At 33.8% G+C, this 24290-nt stretch overlaps 1 protein-coding gene across 1 annotated transcript in view; it reads right to left on the bottom strand.

Moving 5' to 3' along the window:
- The window catches only part of LOC126882676 (dynein axonemal intermediate chain 3), a 302917-nt gene that overhangs the window by 258492 nt on the left and 20135 nt on the right, over nt 1–24290 (bottom strand). Inside the window, exon 4 of the mRNA XM_050647651.1 lies at nt 20178–20367. Coding sequence (XP_050503608.1) covers nt 20178–20367 — 190 coding nt within the window. The remainder of the gene's footprint in view (nt 1–20177; nt 20368–24290) is intronic.

Genomic DNA, 24290 nt, shown 5'->3' with positions numbered 1-24290 from the left:
TATTTGAGGAAGGTGGAAAACCATATGTATAACATGGGAGTAAAGTGCCTTTTCCTCCCTTGAATGATTACTGCCCTCCGCTACGCGTCGGGCAGTAAACTTCATTCTCGGGAGGAAAAGTAGCACTTTCCTCCCTTGTTATACAAATAGCTATTCCTGTGTCATTGTATTCTTTTGGCTGATTCCTATCATTTAAGCCGACGTGCGACACGATTGGACCAATGGGAGTGAAGATACGTAACTAATACCTAACAAGAGGTTTACTCAAACTTCTTTTTTGTATTTATACCACTCGGTATAAGTACAAAAAAGAAGTTTGAGTAAACCTTTGCACAACTGTAAATTAGTGTAAATACTAAAGAAAAATCTAAAATATTAAAAAAAATTAGTGGAATCCGTTAATCTGTTCTCGAAAAAATTAGCTATGAAAATGAGCATAATAATTTTCTATATCCTTAACTTTTGACGAGCAGTTTAGCTTAAATGAGGAAAAGCGGTAAGCTTAGACCAAACACCAGTAGGAGGCATTCAATTAATTGAGGAAAAAAATTATATGGATAACAATATTCATTTCAGTTACAGAAAAGGCATTGTCCAGCAAGAATGGTTGAAATCACAATTAATAGTCCTACAAAAAAGACAGGCTCTTAAAAGTGACAAGACCATATGAACAATAAGCCCTTCCTTTTAAACACATTCTTAAAAATGATCCATAACACAATTAAAAATAAGGTCTGTTAAGAAATTCTTTTATAGACTTCAGAAATTCAACAACTTCTCCTGATTATGTTTAAAAAACGTACGGAATGCACTAAATGAAAAAAAAAGAATGTTTGTGTACTTTGTACGCACGTAAGAAGTTATTCTTCTATTATATAATTTCAACGAAGTAAATATACTTAAACTAACTTTCTTATCTACCACTTTCAAAAATTAAAAAAAATATGAATCGTCCAGGATTGGAACCCGCGACCTTCCGATCTCTGACCAACGCTCTACCAACTACACCATGGAGCTTCTTTTAACTAACACGTAAGTTTCGGATATAATTACACAACACGGTGATAAATAGACATAGAGAAATGTTATACCTAGGTACATAATATTTTATTATCTTACTACAGAGAAACACAAATCCAAAAATTATAATAAATAATACATTTACTAAAACACTAATATATTGTTTTAATGACTTATTTGCGCTGATACAGATACATACATACATACCTACCTACCTTGAAAAATTAGCAAGGAACTACATACTGTCTTTGAGATGTGGTGCTACAGGAGAATCCACAGAATATCGTGGACTGAAAAAGTAACTAATATAGAGGTGTTACAAAGAATGAAGAAAGAATGTGAAGTCATAAAAACTATTAAAATTAGAAAGATTCAATATCTGGGTCATATACTGAGGGGCGAGAAGTACGTATTGCTTAGGTTAATTATGCAAGGGAAAATACAAGGGAAGAGAAACCCAGGACGACGCAAAATATCCTGGCTAAGAAATTTGAGAGAGTGGTTCGGTTGCAGCTCATTAGAATTATTCAGAAGTGCGGCCAATAAAATTAAAATAGCTATGATGATTTCCAACCTCCGATAGGGGAAGGAACCTGAAGAAGAAGACATACTGTCTGTGTGAGCATGCGCGCAGATTTATGAAATTTTACTCTCAATCGCGCCTAAAGAAGAATAACTTAAAAAAAAGAAAAATATTTATCATACCGTTATACTATAACATATTCTTTCGTCGAATATTTGATGCTTCCCTGTGGAGTATAAAACGGACAGATGTGTTTTCCCGCAAGCTGCCTTGTTTAACCTTCTTTGTCGTTATATTCGTTAAATCTTATCCTCTCACGTCACAACGTCAGACAGCAGTGGGTATATGCAGTGAACCGTAGGCTTATGTCGAACAGTGAACGTTGGGGCCTTTTCGCGTTTATCATATGTAGAGAAGTCGCTTGTCACAAACTTGACGTATGTAATCGTATTCTGTTTGTTAAATACTCTCACATAATATGTCATACCATGTGCGTTAATCCATTTTATTTCTACAATTTTAAAGTGTTATTACATGCCGCCATTTTCATTCGTCTACACCATCGTATTCTGCCAGTTAAAAATCTCATCGTTTATTCTACCAGTTAAATCCCATCGTTTCAGGCGCTGTACGTCACGATTGGACCAATAGAACCGTAGATACAAGACTAATGCCTTTTTGACATGCTGTTGTAATTGATTTTCATATGTCATTGTATTATATTAGTCAAATCCAGTTATTTTAGGTGTTCTACGCCACGATTGGACCAATAGGAGCGAAGATACGTAAATAAGGCCCTTTTGACATATTCCTGTATTTGATTTTTCTGTCATTGTATTCTGTTCGTTAAACTCTATCATTTGAGGTACTGTACGTGACGATTGGACCAATAGGACTAAATATACATAACTAGGGCCCTTTTGACTTGTTGCTGTATTTGATTTTTTCGTGTCATTGTATTCTATTTGTCAAGTCCTATTATTTGAGATGCCGTACGTCACGATTGGACTAATAGGACCGAAGATACGCGAAAATTTACCAATTTTGAGTCATTTTTTCTAAACTGTTTACACAGAAATAACTCCAAAGATTCAAATTTTTCAATAAGCTTCCATTTATGTGTTACATATACTATTTCTGAGTCTATTGGGACCGTACAAGTTCGGCAAAACGACACCTGGTTTCTACGCTCTGCAACTTTATTCGCACTTTTAATTATATTGGCCAATTATATTAGTCCTGGTTACTGGATAATTGTCAAGGCCATAGTCCAAAAAAATAATAAGAAGAAAAAATAAGATTCAGGTTATGTTATTAAAACGTACACAATTGTATGTAGTAAATCAAATTAGTTATTAAATTGCAGTACTGCAAGCAAAATACAATTAATTTAATTTACCTTTATATAATAATTGCATATAATATCAATATTGTAGAGCAACATATAATTTTTCTTCTTCAATGACAGTAGGTATGAAATGTACGTCAATTTGACAATTTCAATAGACAATATGAATTATTTAAGAAAGTTGCAATATTTCTTCGCTATTCGCGCACGATCGTTTCTCGTATCCCTTCCAAGTACTTGCACACAGCGAATAATGGCACTTCCAGTTATAACTTTTTAAGCGGAAATTACGAAAAAACCAAAATTTTACATTTGTTCTCATCTTGCTAAGCCACGTTGAATAATATATCACTTATACTCTTTCGGCGACTTTAAAATAGTAAATACTTACCGGTTGCAACTCTAAAACTGGAACTCCGACATCGCACACATCTTATGGAAAATATAATGTCACTCAAATGAAATAAAATTTACATGAGTAGATGCGTCCTCAAATTTCAATAATCTGATACCATTGCGCTAACTCTGTATTTTGATTAACAAGAACGTAAATTGATAAAAATAAATCTAAAATCAAATAGGAACGTACGTCTGTCAAAGAGAGAAAAAAGATCTTGTGATTCGCTTACTCCATAAATCTTTCTGAGAGATTAACGCAATGGCTTACTCTTATCTTTTCCTATTATTATTGGTAATAAAGTAGGTACAATTTGGTTAGTTGTACCGCCTCTAATCGGCTTAAGCTAGTGGTAAATAGACCGTTTTCAATAGCCTCTAGACTAATATTATTTATGAATGCCAGTTTTATGGACTTCAAAATGCGATTTCGATAAACTTTAATTACAATTAACGCCGTAATTAAGCAAAATTCAGAGTTGGCGCAATGGTATCAAATTATTGAAATTTAAGGACGCATCTATTCATGTAAATTATATTTCATTTGAGTGACATTATATTTTCCATAAGATGTGTGCGTTGTCCTTTCTCATCTTTAATAATACCATCCTTAGGTTAAAAGCTTTCATTCGACACTCCATTTGTAATTCTATCTGTATTAATAACGGAGGAGTTGTGTTCGCGGATGGACAGAGAGACGGACAGACAGCCTAGGTAAAACTTTTCATCTTTAGTACCCTGCTTGAACTATAAGCTATCATTTGGCACCTCATTTGTCATTATACCCGGTATAATGACGGAGGAATTATACTCGCAGTCGGAGGGATCGACGGACAGACAGCCTAGGTCAAATTTTTCACCTTTAGTATCATCATTGGATTATAAGCTTTCATTTGACACCTCATTTGTCATTCTACCTGGTATATTGACGGAGGAGCTATATTCGCGGTCGGACGGACCGACGGTCAGACAGCGTAAGTCAAATTTCTCACCTTTAGTACCATCCTTGATTTATAAGCTTTCATTTGACACCTCATTTGTCATTCTACTTGGTATAATGACGGAGGAGTTATATTCGCGGTCGGACGGACCGACGGACAGACAGCTTAAGTTAAATTTCTCACCTTTAGTACCATCCTTGGATTATAAGCATTCATTTGACATCTCATTTGTCATTCTACCTGGTATAATGACGGAGGAGCTTTATTCGCGGTCGTACGGACAGACAGCCTAAGTCAGATTTGTCACCACTAGTACCATCTTTGGATTATAAGCTTTCATTTGACACCTCATTTGTCATTCTACCTGGTATAATGACGGAGCAGTTATAGTCGCGGTCGGACGGACCGACGGCCAGAGAGCCTAAGTCAAATTTCTCACCTTTAGTGCCACCCTTGGATTATAAGCTTCTATTTGACACCTCATTTGTCATTCCACCTGGTATAATGACGGAGGAGCAGGGGCGGATTTATTCATTAGTGGGCCCAGTGCTAATTCTTGTAGAGGGCCCTACCCAAATCTTTTTTGACAAGGCACTTTAAAAATTTGTTTTAGAAAAGGACAAAAACTGTTCGGAATTAAATTATGTTTTTTTATTTGATTAGGCTAAAAGTTGCGCTAATATAAATTAAGTAAATAAACTCACCTTTCGCTTAGCGGCTCCGCTTTTATGCTGCTTAAGTGACATTATAGGTAGTTACAAGCGTATAAACGTAATGTATTTAAACAATATTAATTAGCACTCACAAACACTAGAACTAAAAAATTAATCCCAACCGAATAAATAAAATTCACCAGCATCAACTCACGATTCACAATCTAATGATAAATGACTAAAAGCTAACGCCAACACAAGTAGGTATGAATTACTAGTTGTCGTCTTTGACGTTCTTCAGGTACTTTACTTGGTTGTAAACAAAAGCTTTACTTGTTGTTAAGCTTAAAGGGTAAAGTAGGTATATTTTATATTTAATTTCTTAACTTTATGGCACCCATTGAAAGACATCTATTTTTGTCAAACACCTTTAACTTTCAGAGCGATTTAAAAGCATTGTATTGTAAGATTTCCGAAAAGGAGATGTAAAAGTATACCTGCTAATCTGTTGCCATTTATGTCATGTCATAAAAGGGTGGTTATCGGGTGTTTCTTTCCTTTTCTCTCAGAAAAAAGATTATATGAAATTGTCAATACAACAATAATTTCAAAGTAATTTTTACAATAAATAAGAGGAGTTTGGTAGGGTAAGTACGACGGCGCGTCAGAATGCCAAATACGTAATTTTAGACAAATGTTTAGGTCTTCTGGGGGCCCCTTCAACCTGGGGGCCCGGTGCTACAGCACCTCTAGCCCCCCCCTAAATCCACCACTGCGGAGGAGCTATATTCTTGGTCGGTCGGACCGACGGACAGACAGCCTAAGTCAAATTTCTCACCTTTAGTACCATCCTTGGGATATAAGCTTTCATTTGACACCTCATTTGTCATTCTTCCTGGCATAATAACGGAGGAGTTATATTCGCGGTCGGACAGACCGAAGGACAGAAAGCCTAAGTCAAATTTCTCACCTTTAGTACCATCCTTGGATGATACGCTTTCATTTGACACCTTATTTGTCATTCTACCTGGTATAATGACGGAGGAGCTATATTCGCGGTCGGACGGACCGACGGACAGACAGCCTAAGACAAATTTCTCACCTTTAGTACCATCTTTGGATTATAAGCTTTCATTTGACACCTCATTTGTCATTCTAGCTGGTATAATGACGGAGGAGTTATATTCGCGGTCGGACGGACCGACGGCCAGACAGCCTAAGTCAAATTTCTTACCTTTAGTACCATCCTTGGATGATACGCTTTCATTTGACACCTCATTTGTCATTCTACCTGGTATAATGACGGTGGAGCTATGTTCGCGGTCGGACGGACCGACGGACAAACAGCCAAAGTCAAATTTCTCATCTTTAGTACCATCCTTGGATTATAAGCTTTCATTTGACACCTCATTTGTCATTCTACCTGGTATAATAACGGAGGATTTATATTCGCGGTCGGACGGACCGACGGACAGACAGCCTAAGACAAATTTCTCACCTTTAGTACCATCTTTGGATTATAAGCTTTCATTTGACACCTCATTTGTCATTCTAGCTGGTATAATGACGGAGGAGTTATATTCGCGGTCGGACGGACCGACGGCCAGACAACCTAAGTCAAATTTCTCACCTTTAGTACCATACTTGGATTATACGTTTCATTTGACACCTCATTTGTCATTCTACCTGGTATAATGACGGAGGAGCTATATTCGCGGTCGGACGGACCGACGGACAAACAGCCAAAGTGAAATTTCTCATCTTTAGTACCATCCTTGGATTATACGCTTTCATTTGACACCTCATTTGTCATTCTACCTGGTATAATGACGGAGGAGTTATATTCGCGGTCGGACGGACCGACGGCCAGACAGCCTAAGTCAAATTTCTCACCTTTAGTACCATCCTTGGATTATACGCTTTCATTTGACACCTCATTTGTCATTCTACCTGGTATAATGACGGAGGAGTTATATTCGCGGTCTGACAGACCGACGGACAGATAGTTTAGGTCAAATTTCTCACCTTTAGTACCATCCTTGGATTATAAGCATTCATTTGACACCTCATTTGTTATTCTACCTGGTATAATGACGGAGGAGTTATATTCGCGGTCGGACAGACCGACGGACAGATAGTTTAGGTCAAATTTCTCACCTTTAGTACCATCCTTGGATTATAAGCATTCATTTGAAACCTCATTTGTCATTCTACCTGGTATAATAACGGAGGAATTATATTCGCGGTCAGACAGACCGAAGGACAGAAAGCCTAAGTCAAATTTCTCACCTTTAGTACCATCCTTGGATTATACGCTTTCATTTGACACCTTATTTGTCATTCTACCTGGTATAATGACGGAGGAGTTATATTCGCGGTCGGACGGACCGACGGCCAGACAGCCTAAGTCAAATTTCTCACCTTTAGTACCATCCTTGGATTATACGCTTTCATTTGACACCTCATTTGTCATTCTACCTGGTATAATGACGGAGGAGCTATATTCGCGGTCGGACGGACCGACGGACAAACAGCCAAAGTAAAATCTCTCATCTTTAGTACCATCCTTGGATTATACGCTTTCATTTGACACCTCATTTGTCATTCTACCTGGTATAATGACAGAGGAGCTATATTCGCGGTCGGACGGACCGACGGACAGACAGCCTAAGTCAAATTTCTCACCTTTAGTACCATCTTTGGATTATAAGCTTTCATTTGACACCTCATTTGTCATTCTAGCTGGTATAATGACGGAGGAGTTATATTCGAGGTCGGACGGACCGATGGCCAGACAGCCAAAGTCAAATTTCTCATCTTTAGTACCATCCTTGGATTATACGCTTTCATTTGACACCTCATTTGTCATTCAACCTGGTATAATGACGGAGGAGTTATATTCGCGGTCGGACAGACCGACGAACAGATAGTTTAGGTCAAATTTCTCACCTTTAGTACCATCCTTGGATTATAAGCTTTCATTTGACACCTCACTTGTCATTCTACCTAGTATAATGACGGAGGAGTTGTGGTCACAGACAGACAGACGGACAGACGGACGTGGATAATCCAAAGTTTTCACATTTTTTCAAAATTGGGTGAAAACAACATGATGCCAGAATGATTTTTTTATGAAAATAATATATACACTCTCAAATTGCCTATTTGTCGTTGTGGATAATATTGTATTCAACAGTGATGCCAAATTTCTGATGCTTAAATGATTGATAATGAAAGTGGGATATACGTTTTCATGTATATAACGGCAGCGACAAAACGGTAAAACACTGAACTAAATGTATATAATATTTTCACTGTACGATCATTTTGGACTCAAACATTTTATGGAATAAACTTATATAACTTAGTAAGAGATAAACAAAGAAAGCTGATAAATTAAAGTAACATCAAGGAATCAAATCTCTACTACCGAGTTGATTAGACTTCTGGTAGCAAGTACAGGAATAAAGTTATTAAGGTAATGTAAAGTGGCATCGATATACAGATGCCACTTGGCAAGACGATGCCAAATCGATGGTAAATGCATAATGTATCGATGCCAAATTGATAGTAGGATGTATATATATATATATATATATATATATATATATATATATATATATATATATATATATATATATATATATATATATATATATATATATATATCAAGCAGTGATTCTTGAGGATGCAGTCTATTTTGGCCCACAAGACAAAGAAAACTCTTTGACTTACTGTCAAGTTTTCGAATTTATTTTAATTCTTTTTCAAGACATCTGTTGACAAAAATATATAATTATAAAAATTATGTAGGTACTTATTTTTCTTAATTACTTACTAGTCATGAGACTACATTGAAAAAATTTGAAACTTTACTAAAAGGACAATTATGCACATAGGTATGAAAAATTATTTTTAAAAACTTCAGTTATGTTGTCATGTTTGAAATATGTCATGAAATATGTAAAGTGTATACACTTTATATAGGAGGAAAGTAAAACTAGTAACAACATATTTTTTATTTTTTTATTAGATTTTATTAGATTGATCTATGAAAAAAAATTAATAACATCAAACCCAATTAGTCCAGTCATTTTTTAAAGCATGTAGGATTTTAATGTTGGATTATATGATAGAAAATCAGATTATGATGTACTAATTTTTTTGTTGATATGCTAATATGTAACAATAAATGTTACTTAATTTGTCTATATCTGATTTTCTATTTATACATTTTTTATTTTTCTGTATATGTGTCATTTCTATAAATAACCTTTTCTGTTCATTTTTTACCCTCTGTAGGATTGACGCTTGTGAAAAATTAAATGTATGATTTAAATTAATCGAGTGGTCGGCTAACGCACAAGCTTGTGATTTATTTGTGTTAATATCACTTCTGTGAGATATTATTCTACTGTGCAATGTACGAGAAGTTTCTCCTATATAAACTTTATCACAGTCTGAGCAAGGAATTTGATAAACAACTTTTGAACTTTCTTTGGTCGTTAGACCAAAATTTTTAATTTTGGTTAAATTTTAACCGACCACTCGATTAATTTAAATCATACATTTAATTTTTCACAAGCGTCAATCCTACAGAGGGTAAAAAATGAACAGAAAAGGTTATTTATAGAAATGACACATATACAGAAAAATAAAAAATGTATAAATAGAAAATCAGATATAGACAAATTAAGTAACATTTATTGTTACATATTAGCATATCAACAAAAAAATTAGTACATCATAATCTGATTTTCTATCATATAATCCAACATTAAAATCCTACATGCTTTAAAAAATGACTGGACTAATTGGGTTTGATGTTATTAATTTTTTTTCATAGATCAATCTAATAAAATCTAATAAAAAAATAAAAAATATGTTGTTACTAGTTTTACTTTCCTCCTATATAAAGTGTATACACTTTACATATTTCATGACATATTTCAAACATGACAACATAACTGAAGTTTTTAAAAATAATTTTTCATACCTATGTGCATAATTGTCCTTTTAGTAAAGTTTCAAATTTTTTCAATGTAATCTCATGACTAGTAAGTAATTAAGAAAATTGTAAGTACCTACATAATTTTTATAATTATATATTTTTGTCAACAGATGTCTTGAAAAAGAATTAAAATAAATTCGAAAGCTTGACAGTAAGTCAAAGAGTTTTCTTTGTCTTGTGGGCCAAAATAGACTGCATCCTCAAGAATCACTGCTTGATATTTGAATATACAGTCAAGAATACCATAATCTTATATATATATATATATATATATATATATTTACTCCCAGCGTATGAAGTGAGCCACATATCAAAAGAAACTGCGGTTGAAGTGAGGTCCTATACAAAGTGAGGTCCAGTATACGGACCTCACTTTGTCAATCAATGTAAGACTTTTTCTTAGACATGTACTGATAGCAAACACTGTTTTTTTACAAAAAAAAGTTGGACCTCATTTTGTATGGTCCACATCAATTTTTAGTTCAGACATTTTCCGCATAGAGGCGCTGACTTTGGCGTATATTTTCTAACCATGTATATTCTATGCCCTGTTGAATAACTTACGATACACATAGTGAGGACCATACAACTGGCAACATCGTTCAGCCAATCTTTAAAACAGTGGATCGTCGCGTAATAAATTCAAACAGTACAAAAATGTATAAACCTACTTTAATCCTTCTTGAGAGCTTAGGCCCAAAATTTCGGTCGAACTCTTTTTAAACGCATTTATTTTTTTCGAATCCTGAGAATATTAATAGGTATTTTTTAAAAATTTAAACGCAGAATAAAAGTCTACATTATTGCCGAGGGCAGAAAGTCCCTTATAATAAACAAAAAGTTTCTTTGAATGATATATTTAAAATTAAATATCAGACTAATTTTTATGTCTGTAAAGTCAGCAGCACCACTTTATAAGGCCGAATTCAGACTAAGACTATATTTTATTGCTAATTTATTGCTAATTTATTACGCAAAGAAAAAATTTATTGCTGTAGCCGTTTCCGAGAAACAGTGGGTGCTGCTAGCTTTACGGTAAAGCTAGCAGCACCCAACCTATATCTCGGCAATGAAAAGGAGTAGAGGGCCCATTTTAACGGCATATTTTATTGCTAATTAATTGCTCTTGATTGGTATATTAACCAATCCCGAAAAACTACCCCATCATCCCTTAGCGCAAAACTCACCCCCGAAAAAATGAGGAAATCCGAAAATTGAATAGCAGGGAATTAATTACTAATTTATTGCTAATTTATTACGGAAAGAAAAAATTTATTTCTGTAGCCGTTTCCGAGAAACAGTGGGTGCTGCTAGCTTTACGGTAAAGCTAGCAGGACCCAACCTATATCTCGGCAATGAAAAGGAATAGAGGGCCCATTTTAACGGCATATTTTATTGCTAATTAATTGCTCTTGATTGGTATATTAACCAATCCCGAAAAACTACCCCATCATCCCTTAGCGCAAAACCCACCCCCGAAAAAATAAGGAAATCCGAAAATTCATTAGCATGGAATTAATTACTAATTTATTGCTAATTTATTACGAAAAGAAAAAATTTATTGCTGTAGCCGTTTCCGAGAAACAGTGGTTGCTGCTATCTTTACGGTAAAGCTAACAGCACCCAACCTATATCTCGGCAATGAAAAGGAGTAGAGGGCCCATTTTAACGGCATATTTTATTGCTAATTAATTGCTCTTGATTGGTATATTAACCAATTCCCAAAAACTACCCTATCATCCCCTAACGTAAAACTCACCCCCGGAAAGATGATGAAAATCGAAAATTCAACCCCAAGGAATTAATTGCTAATTTATTACGGAAAGAAAAAATTTATTGCTGTAGCCATTTCCGGTGCTGCTAGCTTTACGGTAAAGCTAGCAGCACCCAACCTATATCTCGGCAATGAAAAGGAGAAGAGGGCCCATTTTAGCGGCATATTTTATTGCTAATCAATTGCTCTTGATTGGTATATCAACCAATTCAGAAAAACTACCCCATCATCCCCAAGCGTAAAACTCACCCCCGAAAAAATGATGAAACTCTAAAATTCAACTCCAAGGAATTAATTTTTAATTTATTGCTAATTTGTTACGGAAAGACAAAAATATTGCTGTAACCCTTTCCGAGAAACAGTGGGTGCCGCTGACTGTACGGTAAAGCTAGCAACACCCATCCTATATCTCGGCTAGGAAAAGAGGTACAGAGCCCATATTGGCGACATATTTTATTGTAAGTAATTGCTAAATTGACCAACCTTTAAAAACTACCCCATCCTCACCTGATACAAATATGTACACACTTCTTTACATAAAGAACATTTTACTTTATCATAGTATAACAAATAAATCCAGTTAGATATTTCTTCACCTTATTTTCATCGTTGGAGATAGTTCTGGAATAGGTATCTGCTGCTTTTATGAGAATTTGTCTTCTAAAATATAATAACATCCAGTACCTATATATTATTATCATAGTTGACATTGTTAGATATTTGTTTAAGCTTTTTGAGCATCATTATTTTTGACGTAAGTTTAGTTCCGTATTTTGCAATTTCACTCTGTATTACCGAAGCATGTATGAGCTGAACGTCAAATACAACGAAATAATAGATTTTAAAAAGCGTAGTAGAATGTCATCATAAATTATAATTACCAATTTTTACTTTAGTATTATGTATTTAGTTTTCTTGAGAGCTCTTTGGAACTTAGATAGATGCAGATTACACGGGTAAACTTTTATTTGCAAAAGCAGATGCATAAATCGTATAAAACTTGGATTCTGCATATTAATTTGACATTTTACTTAGGTTCTTTAAAGCGGCTCTTAGGATTCTTTGTGCCTCTCGATATATATTTATGTACTATCAAGTTCCTTTTCAGTTTTGTGCTATATTTATATTATTTTAAAAAAATATTAGATATTGCGTAGAAAATGTGTTTAAAATTGCTGACAAGAAATACGAATCAAGCCAAGGTTGTGTGTAGTAAGATACATTTTTTCGTCTCGAACGAACTGCCTCAGTCATCAAAAACTGCAATAAACAGTGGGCGGCGCGGTATGAATGAAAGTCACTTATCAGTATAGATTGATTTATCACACTTGTTAGAAATAACATTGTTTAAAAAACAATGATATTGTAATCTTGAATTTTTGGCAACTTTGGAAAGCTATAAATGATTTGTTTCATATTTTATGTTTCATTAATTTTTATCAAATAAATTTTTTAATGTTGTCCTGAAGCTATTTTCTTGTGGCATTTTTACAATTTTAACTATTTAGAATGGGAAATAAGCCACAATATTATTAAAAAATGATTTTTATTAACGTTTCGACGCCCAAATCGGGTGCCGTTGTCAAAATACAAAATACTATACAGTATTTTGTATTTTGACAACGGCACCCGATTTGGGCGTCGAAACGTTAATAAAAATCATTTTTTAATAATATTGTGGCTTATTTCCCATTCTAAATAGTTCAAATAAATTTTAATCGATGAACTATTTGACGAATAGGCAAATGGATGAAGAAGTTATATATTTTACTATTTTTTTCTTGTATAAGGAAATATGACACTTTGTAATTTCTAAATTTTTTACTTAATTTATTTTCAGTTTTCTTAAAAATAAGACGACAGAGATCAGAATTACAAAAGGAAATACGAGCAAGGAAATACAAATTCTAATAATGAGTGGGAAAAGAATTTCATGTTTATTGACAATAACGGAAAATCATTATGTTATTTGTAATTCTATGGTACAAAATTATAAAGTTAGCAATTTACGTCGATATTATGAAATCAATCTTCCTCAGTTTTCTAAAAGTCAGTATCCACCAACATAGGCGTAACCAGGGGGGGTTTGGGGTTATAATAACCCCCCATTTGGATGTACTTTGAGCTGTATACGCTTAACACAATTACTATTCCATACCCCCCAGAGACCATCAAGTAGTTGTAACCCCCCCCCCCCCCGAGGATCATCCTGGTTACACCTCTGTCCACCAAATTCCAAATAAACTTGCTTCTCTAAAATCAAATTTAAATAAACTACATTCAATTTTGACGCCAGTTTTGTTTATTTCCTGGAATATTGTTCGTAAAAATCACCCGTCCGGAGTGTGGAGAGTAGAGTTGATTAAAAAAACTTGAAAGATGTAAGTAAATACATACTTTTGGATCCAAATAATGCATTGCATAAAGTTGTTTCGCAATTCTCCATCTCGAGACACACAACCGAACGACGCATATCTGCAATTAATTAATCTCTTGCATAATTTAATAAATAATTTAAAGAACTGTACTCTGTACTGCATTCAGTTTAGAATTTGAAGTATCTGCTGCTAACTACTTGCTTAATAAACATTGCTGGAAAAATAAAACATTTGGCATTTTCCCCGAATAAAAAAAATCGTTGCAATATTAAACAAGTGAAATGGAAGTTGAAACGTCAAATTAATTTAATTTATTCCTTATTTATTTAAATTTAAATTGTGAACTTTTCCCAAATAAAATAATACATAATATGGTCTTTATTACTCATCGTTGCAGTCCATAAAAGGAAAATAATTCAATTTACTGCTTCACTCTTTTCCAAAATAAAACAAAAAATATTTTAGCTTTATACTTAAGCTACAATAGGTTTGGAAGGAGGTGCATTCATAAAAGACACAGCAACTATGTATTTCAAGAAATTAACAACGAAAGACGCATGTGTGTATTGCTCTTAAAACTAAATTACATATTTTCAATTTTTGTGAATCCAGGGGAGTGAGATCGGTATTGTGTGAGGGATGCTTTAAATTAGGCATATTTAGCAATAAAATAGGCACTAAATCAGATATATTTATAATAATAATAAGATTCTTTATTTCCCCTATAACCAGGTTTCTAACAAAATTTATTCTCGGTAGAATGATTTCGGCGTTAATCCGAAAACCCGTGAAGATTTTGACAGATATCAGTCTATTTACCAAGTTAAAAGAAAGGGTGGTTTTGGTGGACGCCATGTTATTTACGTTGCAAAACCTTTAAAACTAAAATTATTTCAGTTACTTTAATTTTATATAGCTCGATGTTCAGATAAAATCTATTGCGAAACTTAATCGGAAAATAACAAAAATTAACTTGAATTTTTGAATATGCTTCATCTGCTATTTCCGTTAAAATTGTATTCTAGACAAAACACAACGTTATTATAAAATTTAATGTTCCTGGTACATATCGGCATTCTTTTCATCGGCTGACACAGGACATTAGTAATATTTATTATTTCACTTGCTTTGCTTAATACAGTACAGTTTGTTAATGTGAAGCGGAAACATCAAACTTTTATTACTTGGTGCCGATAACCTAAACATTTGTAATATCAAATATCACTCATCATGGACATCTGTATTGATTTGAAATAGTAAATCTAGGTACATAGTTCTATAACATAATATAATGTAAAATATTTGGATAAAAATTTTTTTACTGTCCGCATTTGTACCATTATTTATTGTCCGCGTCCGTTGTTGAGAGTGTCCGTTGAAAGGAGTTAAAAAGTACAGGTTCGCATATTGTCGAATGATTTTTGTTTTAAAAATCGTCCGTACAGAGGAGTTGTCCGGCGAAGAGAGGTGTCCGTTAAGAGCGAGTTTATTGTATTACTTTTTTTCACTAGTTAAAAAATGAAACTACATATAATATAGTAGTGGAGGAAAGAATGCTAAATGTGCAGTCACTCGAGCGCTTAGGGGACCTATTGGGTTGTGAAGAGTAGGTTCTAAAACCAAAAAAAATTAAGTAGTTTTCCGTTTTAGTGGAGAATTATTGTTTCAAATAAAAGTTACTTATTGTACGTAAGGAATCCGAATCTGCAATAAAAAATGGGGGCTCCTATTTAAAATTTTAAGTAACCCTCCAACCCAATCTCCGTTGGGGTCGTGTTTGGTGCCATTCTATAGATTTTTCAAACATATTGAATAAGTGTATTTTTAAGCTTTTTCGTATTAAAAATTTAAATTTTACCCCCACCCCTCTCCGTGGGGAGTCGTGTTTGGTATCATTAGATAGATTTATGACAAATATTCAAGCGAAATATTCGCTTTTTTCTTGTGAAACTTTGTGACTCACCCATTTCCTTACGCCGCGCCCAAATCGTCAGATTTTTGAAATATAAACTGTTTTGCATGTAGTTAACTTACCTTATCGTAATCTGATGATTTCGAGTTTTTCTAAGGATACATTTTTTTTCGGCCCCCCTTAACGAACACCGCTGTGTTTAGAGCCAATGTGTGGTAGAGATACATCTACAGGGTACCAGGTATCTCCCCATGTGATAATCTGACGCGCTCAAGTTACTGCAAAAATCTCCGCTGCCCGCTTGGGCTCCCCTGCCAATAGGTAGCTAGGATTTTGACGTTTATTAGGTACCTACCTAAATAAAATTACTTGACATTGTCAAAATTTATATCGCATAAGTTTACAGTAAACTACATTTTATTGTCTAAAATATATTTTAAATATGATATTATTGAAGTTTGTGGTCTAAATACATACTAGATTAGTGTAATAAGCCAATTAAAAATATTCAGAAACTTGAGTCTATGTATTATAAGAAGTTACTGTTAATAGTATATAACCACGTTACAGGAAACATTGTTGTATAAGAGCGATAACCTAGTGAGTAGACCTCGGATTCGTAAACCAGAGGTTTCGAGTTCAAATCCGGGGTGTGGATCTCCGATTTATTTATTTATTGTTACTGCATTCATGTCTATAGACAATGTTGCAATCTATAGGGGGGGAGCAAAGTATGCTAAATTTGCAGTCACTCGAGCGTTATGAGGACTAATTGGGTTGTGACTATTAGGTCCTAAAACCAAAAAAAAATTTTCCACCTTAGTTTCCATTTTTTAATTTACTTTTCCATTTGCAATAGGTAATCGTTTTTTCCGATTATAGCGCCATCTATCCATAATTCGAAAAAATGTCTCGAATAAAAGTTGCTTATTTTTACGCAAAGAATCCAAATCTGCAATACAAATTTGGGGGTCCCATTTAAGATTTTAGAGTAACCCCCCACCTCACCTCCGTTGGGGGTCGTGTTTGATACCATCCGATAGATTTTTCAATAAAACTTTGAAAGTGTATTTTGCAGTTTTTCGATCTGATGTTCATTTTGCGAAATATCGCGGGGTTTGTATTTAAAATTTTAAATTTACCCCCCACCCCTTTCCGTGGGGGGGTCATGTTAATTTGATAGATTTTTGAAAAATAGTGAAGACGTATTCTTTAGTTTTTCGATCTGATGTTCACTTCGCGAAATATTCGCTTTTTTTGTGAAAGTTTTTGACTCATCCATTTCCTTACGCCCCGCTCAAATCGTCAGATTTTTGAAATATACACTCTTTTGCTTGTACTGAACTTACCTTATCTTAATCTGACATTTCGAGTATTTTTAAGGATAGATTTATTTTTTCGGAACATCCTTCTTAACGAACATCCCTGTGTTAACAGCCAATATGCGGTAGAGGTACATCTGCAGGGTACCAAGTTTCGCTCGACCCGTTCGAGTAACTGCAAAAATCCCTGCTTGGGCTCCCCTACCACTATTACAATGCGGTTTATAACTATACATTTAACATCAAACTAGTGCATATCTATATCTAATTGAATATACAGGGTGTTTGGTAAAGAATGGGCCATAACTTAACCTCAGATTCCTGAGCTTAGAATAGGTCGATTTAGGCTAACTTACCTTGGTAAAAAAGTTGTTAATCACCGAAAGTCAAAGTTAAACTTTTATATTTTATTTATTTTTGAATATTTCCTGACAGGTATGGGACAACAACACGAAATTTGGTATATGGTGCTGGTATTGTACAATCTACTAAATTATGTTTAAAAGAACGTTTCTGGCTACTACCAGAGGTGTCCGACGGCAGAACGTGAATGGTTGACCCTTCCCAAATTCTACGCCACTCGCGGAATTGATATTTTAGTGCAATTTTTTGATTCTCCAATACTTTATTATACAAATCCATTAGTTTTTGAGATATTTGAAGGTAAAACGAAGGAGCATAAAACATTAACCAAAATAAGTGTGCCTTTTCATTTTTAACTTCAAATATCTCGAAAACTCATGACTTTACCGTTACGAATGAAAAGTATATTATTTGCAGAGAAAGTATTGCAGAATCTAAAAATTATGCTAAAATAGCAGTTTCATCAGTGGCGTAGAATTTGGGAAGGGTCAACCATTCACTTTCCCCTGTCGTACGCCTCTGGTATTAGCCAGAAACGATTATTCAACATAATTTAGTAGGGTGTACAGTGCCTACACTTTCTGCCAAGTATCACATGGATGTCAAATTATTTTAAAGTATTTTTTTAAATAATTTATTCTTTATTTAAAACTTTAAGAACTTTAAAAACTATTTGACATGTCCTTATGGTACTTGACAGAAAGTGTAGGTACTGTACACCCTACTAAATTATGTTAAGTAATCGTTTGTGGTTAATACCAGAGGCCTACGACAGGGGAAAGTGAATGGTTGACATTCTACGCCACTGAAAAAACTGCTATTTTAGCATAATTTTTAGATTCTCTAATACTTTATATGCAAATAATATACTCTTCATTCGTAACGATAAAGTCATGAGTTTTCGAGATATTTGAACTTAAAAATGAAAAGGCACCCTTATTTTGTCGTTAAATATCTCGAAAACTAATGGCTTTGTCGTTACGAATGAAGAGTATGTTTTTTACATAAAAAGTGTTGGAGAATCAAAGAATTGCACTAAAATAGCAATTCCGCCAGTGGCGTAGAATTTGGGAAGGGTCAACCATCCATGTTCTCTGTCGTACGCCTCTGGTAGTAGCCAGAAACGTTTGTTTCACATAATTTAGTAGATTATACAATAAGAGCACCACTTACCAAATTTCGTGTTGTTGTCCCATGCCTGTCAGGAAATATTCAAAAATAAATAAAATAAAAGTTTAACTTTGACAACTTGTATTTAGGTTAATATCAGCTTTTCTACTAAGGTAAGTTAGCTTAAATCGACCTATTTAGAGCTCACAGGAATCTAAGGTAAAGCTATGGCCCATTCTTTACCAAACACCCTGTAGGTATTAAAGTTATTAATTTGTTTATCTTTATTTTGTTAGTTTTATTTTTGTTAGTTTAGTGGAGCTGAAATCAAATAAGTGTTTTGCCTGTAAATAAAATTAACAAACAGTACGAGCAAGAACAAATCGTCCACATCCTTCTTATAACTACAAGTGACTGAAACAGGAAACGTCGGTAGAAACGACTAATCTCATATTTACCGACAACACTGTATGGTCCTCACTTGATGAGCTGTAAGAAAATATACACGTAAAGTTGTCCTCACTTTGTGCGCATAACAAAAAATTATATACAGTCTCGCTTTAATAGCTGGGTATAATGGCCTCACTTGGGTGGCAATATACTTGAACAATACGGGACAAATACACGTAATTTTTTTTGTGTATACTGGTCATTTTTTAATTGCTATTTACTTGTCAAGGTCACTATGAAGAGATGAAACGATTATGTCTACGTTTTCTACCGGTCCTCACTAAGTGCGCGTAATGTCAGGACCTCACTTTGATATCTGTGCATAAATATATATATATATATATATATATATATATATATATATATGTTTTAGAAAATGAATCTGTTTATTTCCGAAACTGTGCCTGTATATCTGTGAAAATATTCCCGAGCCTAGTGAACGGACTATAATGACATGTTTATTAAAAGTTCACTATGGGAATCAGAAATTTAGTGTTTAATAAAAATCTGAAAGACATAGATCGAATATCATTCAGAATATAATATGTCAGAATTTCAATACAATACTAAATACTAAAATAATATAAAATTCGAATTTGCAATGTGATAGGAATAAAGGGTTATCTGATATAGGGCTTTTCATCGATTGTCATTTGTTTAGGTATTATATCATATTTATTATAATATTAATATACACGGATTATACGACATATGACAGAAGCTCGAAACAAATGACTGTAAATGAAAAGCCCTATATAAAAATGATACAATAGGGCTTTTCATTCACAGTCATTTGTTTCGAGCTTTTGTCATGTGTCACATAATCTTAATATATCTACGTCATACGTTATTTATATATACAGGTTATTGGTAGATACATTAATAGTATGTGACACATGACAGAAGCTTGAAACAAATGACAATCGATGAAAAACCCTATTAATGTGCTATTGTTAAGTAAGATAGAGTTACTTACATTAATAATTCTTTCATCAGACGTCCATTTCAATTCTACATAGCCGTCTCTTCTTTTTTCAGCTCTGACAATTTCGAATTCAGCTTTTTGGGAAAAAATTGGATATTGGGATTCTATCTCGACTTCGATCAATGGCCGATTATTTTTTATTAAATTCTCATCGACTTCTTCTTCTGTTCCCATTGGTAACCTAAAAAATGAATTAAGGGATACATTAAACATGGGTTTTTAAAGAGATTTCAAAGGTATCTTTTAGGGTGATCCGGTGATCTGAAGCCATTTTCTTGTATAAATATAATATTATTTAATTCCTTAATGGGTTTAACCACAATTTTAGTCAAAATAAATGCTTTTTAAACTGAAATTTTGGTTAATTCTCATTAAAAGTGAAAAATACTATGTTTATGATATCTGACAAGTTTTCTAAAAAAAAAGAAAAATAATAAAATAGAGCAGGCAGATTTGCAAAAGGTAGAGGTAATACAGGAGTACTTCCAGCTTGATTTGGAGGTACTAGTTGAACCACACATAGGAGAATATCAAGCAGGATTTAGGAAAGGCAGAGGAACAACCGATCAGATATTCATAATGAAAGAGGTACTGACCAGCTGTAATGAATACTAAATCTCGGCAATAGTATTATTCATAGATTTTAAAAAGGCGTACGACTTTGAAGAGTTTATTATACTACATATATTATGTTTAAAATAGTTAGATGTTGCAAATATTCCTGGACATTACCCAGGACAACACAGGACTCTAACCCACGTGAATGTGATATGAGAGGGCTGAACCTCACATATTGAAAATTGAGTGTCAACTATATCTTTTAAAGGGTTTTACCCATAACTTTTTGGTGGCTCACGCATGCATGTTATTGGCTTAACACTGATGATGGATTACTTGTTAATCCGAAAACGTTTTGTCTTGTGATGTAACCATTATTAGGGTCTTTTAAATATACCTTTTACAAAGGATCCTGTAGTTTATTTTTTTTTATTTTTTTATATACTTTTTTGTTGACATAGACATGTCAGTTGCCAATTAAGATAAGAAATTTAATAATACATTAAGTGCCATATAAATCATCCTTTAGTTCCAATAATTTTAGTATTTGTTTCCCTCTACTCATTTTTAAAAATCATGTACAATAGAACACTAACACTTTCACAGTAAAATATTTTTTAGCACGCACAACAAAATTAAATAAAAAAATACTAAATGAACAGTTTTTGGTTTAAATGGGATCTAGGCTATTTTTATAATTTTCTGCTTTTATAACCGATAACAATAAACACCGGCACCGTCTTCAACGACAGAACGAAAGTCATAAAGAAAGGTTTAGGAAAGTTAAAATGGAAGAAAACAAAGAACCTCAAAAATCTGTTTTCGTACCAACCCCTTTTTAAGCATGTTAATTCCTTGAAATTTTATGGTCAAATTTGGATTATCTACATTTTTTCAATACAAACGCCCCAGAATCTCATAACATGTGGTGTGTACTAAAAGTATAAGTCAAGCTGCGTAAGTGAAAGCAGAAGGTACTAACAGTATAAGTTGACCTGTACCTTACAAAGCAGACTTTTGAAATTAAAAGTTGTACTGTTGGAATAAAATCAATATTTATACATGAGAAACAGGCTATTGATTAATACTTTCACTTTTACTAATTAAACATTCAAAATTCAAAATATAGAAGAATCTCGAAAGGTCCATTTTATGACTTATACTATATTCTTAGTACATAGCACGTTAGACATAATATAAAGATTTTGTATAGATTATTTGTATTTTTCAATTTAATTATATATAAACACAACATTTTCACTTTAAAAAAGTTCCATCATTTTTTGACGGAAACTTCAAAATTAATGTGTACATTAATGGGGACAAAACTGTTATTCTGGCCAAACGCTTAGTTTAGCATAAACAGACCAAAGTCGGCGCTTAGTCTACAATTGCGAAACTGTTATGAATGGCAGTTATGGATATATGGCAGTTATGAATGGCAGTTAAGAATGGCAGTTATGAATATCTTATTATGAATATCTTGTTATGAATTGTCTTGTTATGCAAAACTAAAAACCCTTAATAGACAGAATGTCGCTTGGTTTATTTTTGTTTTTCTTAGTAACCGTTAACGTGACAATAACAGGGATTTTTCCAAGATAGTTTTAGTTATGTGTCACCAGAATCCGCTGTTATCTCGATTTTAAAGAAATGGCGCTTGGTCGAGTTATGCATAACGCTGTCCTTTTAAAGAATTAGTTCACTGTTTGTGATTTTATAACGCTGTTCTTTATTTTTGCACAATAGAAGTATGTATGCAATTTTCATTGTTTTGAAATCACCTGCCGCAACATCAAATAAATCAGTATATTTATTTTTCTTAATTACAGATTGTTCGACTTCGACTACAGATTGTTTCTCTTAATTTTTGCAGTGGGAATACCTTCAATATCAGACTCAATTTGTTCTGGTACCTACTTATTCTGAACCGAAAAATATCCACATTCAGATATTATCTCCCAAAGCCACACACTTCAAAACGAACGTAATAAACAAGCCAAAAATGGACCTTTAAATATGAACTACAAACTAATTTGCGGAGTAGCAGAATACAGATTCAGACCTATCCAAATAAGTCACAACAAAATCCGTACGCTCTCAATTAGAATTGGAAATAAAGACGTTGCCAATATAACATTCAAACTTCAAACTGTTTGAAGAAGTTTGATTTCAAGTCAAACCTAAAGATATCGAAATCACTTTTTTACAAAAAAAGTTTGATTTTCAAGTCAAGTCAAGTTTGTTGAATAAAATCAAACTGGTTTGACTTGATGCATCTCTAATGTAAGCACACAATTAGGAGAGTTTAAGTTAAAGGAAATAGACGAATTTGTATATCTAGGAGCAAGGATAACAAACAAGTGTGAAGAAATTAAAGAAATTGATCCCAGATTAAGTAAAGCCAGTCGATCTGCGGGAGCCATGAATTATTTACTAAGATCAAAACAGCTGTCATGGAATACGAAATTCGGGATTTACAAGACTATAATAAGACCAACAGCGACATATGGATGTGAGACATGGATACTCAATCAAACAACAAAAGAAACAGTAAGACGATGGAAAAGGAAAATACTTAGAAGAATATTAGGAGGAAAGAGAACAGAGGAAGGGTATATAAGAAGGACAAATGAGGAAGTTTATAATATTTACAAAGAACCACAAATAGATAGCGTAATAGAATCAAGAAGATTGCAGTGGCTGGGCCATATAGAAAGAATGCACGATGAGAGGGTGGTCAAGAAAATAGCATGGAGTGTACCAGATTATAAAAGAAAGAGAGGAAGACTACGAAAGCGATGGAGAGAGGCGGTAGTAGAAGACCTAAAGGAAAAGGGAATAACAGACTGGAAGAAGTTGACAAATAACGGAAAGCTATGGAAAAGAAAACAAAGCTCTGGACCTAAAAGGCCTGTAAAAAAAAGCTACATATATGTATAGAAGTACAGGAGAATACATTTTGTATATTGAACACATGATTGAAATATCAAGAAAGTTTAACATCCCGTTAGACATCAGCTTTATAGATTATTATTATACTTATGACGGATATTGAAAAAAGTAGGCGTGCCGCAACACCTTGATTTCTCTTATAACTGAGTTGGATGAGTAAAAGTGCGTGACGCATTTTCAAATTAATTATACCAAGAATAAAGTTCAGGCAAGGATGTACACTGTTTCCACAGTTATTTAATATACGAGTAGGAGAACATATTATGAGGAGTTTGAAAAATAGGAAAAGGGCATTCCAATGAATGTCCAAAAAATAAACAATCTACGTTTTGTGTACATTTGAAACAGTTGCTTTTTCTCCTTTGAGTACCGTGCCCAGATTTTAGGCGTGGGTAGCTTTCTTGATAATTTGTTGATATCGTTCTCGATTTGCGCGGCATGTAACAATTCATCTGCTGATAAGGCAGTCCATTGACCATTAAGGTTTCCGAACCATAAATATTTTTTCCTACCATTTCCTCTTTTTTCCTCGATCTTTTCGTTCAGTATTAACTGCAGTATCTAGTGTCTGCTACCTCTCATTATATGCTC

This window comes from Diabrotica virgifera, chromosome 3 (assembly GCF_917563875.1).
Source record: "Diabrotica virgifera virgifera chromosome 3, PGI_DIABVI_V3a".
Taxonomy (NCBI): Eukaryota; Metazoa; Arthropoda; class Insecta; order Coleoptera; family Chrysomelidae; genus Diabrotica; species Diabrotica virgifera.
This window is presented reverse-complemented; position numbering and strand designations above follow the sequence as displayed.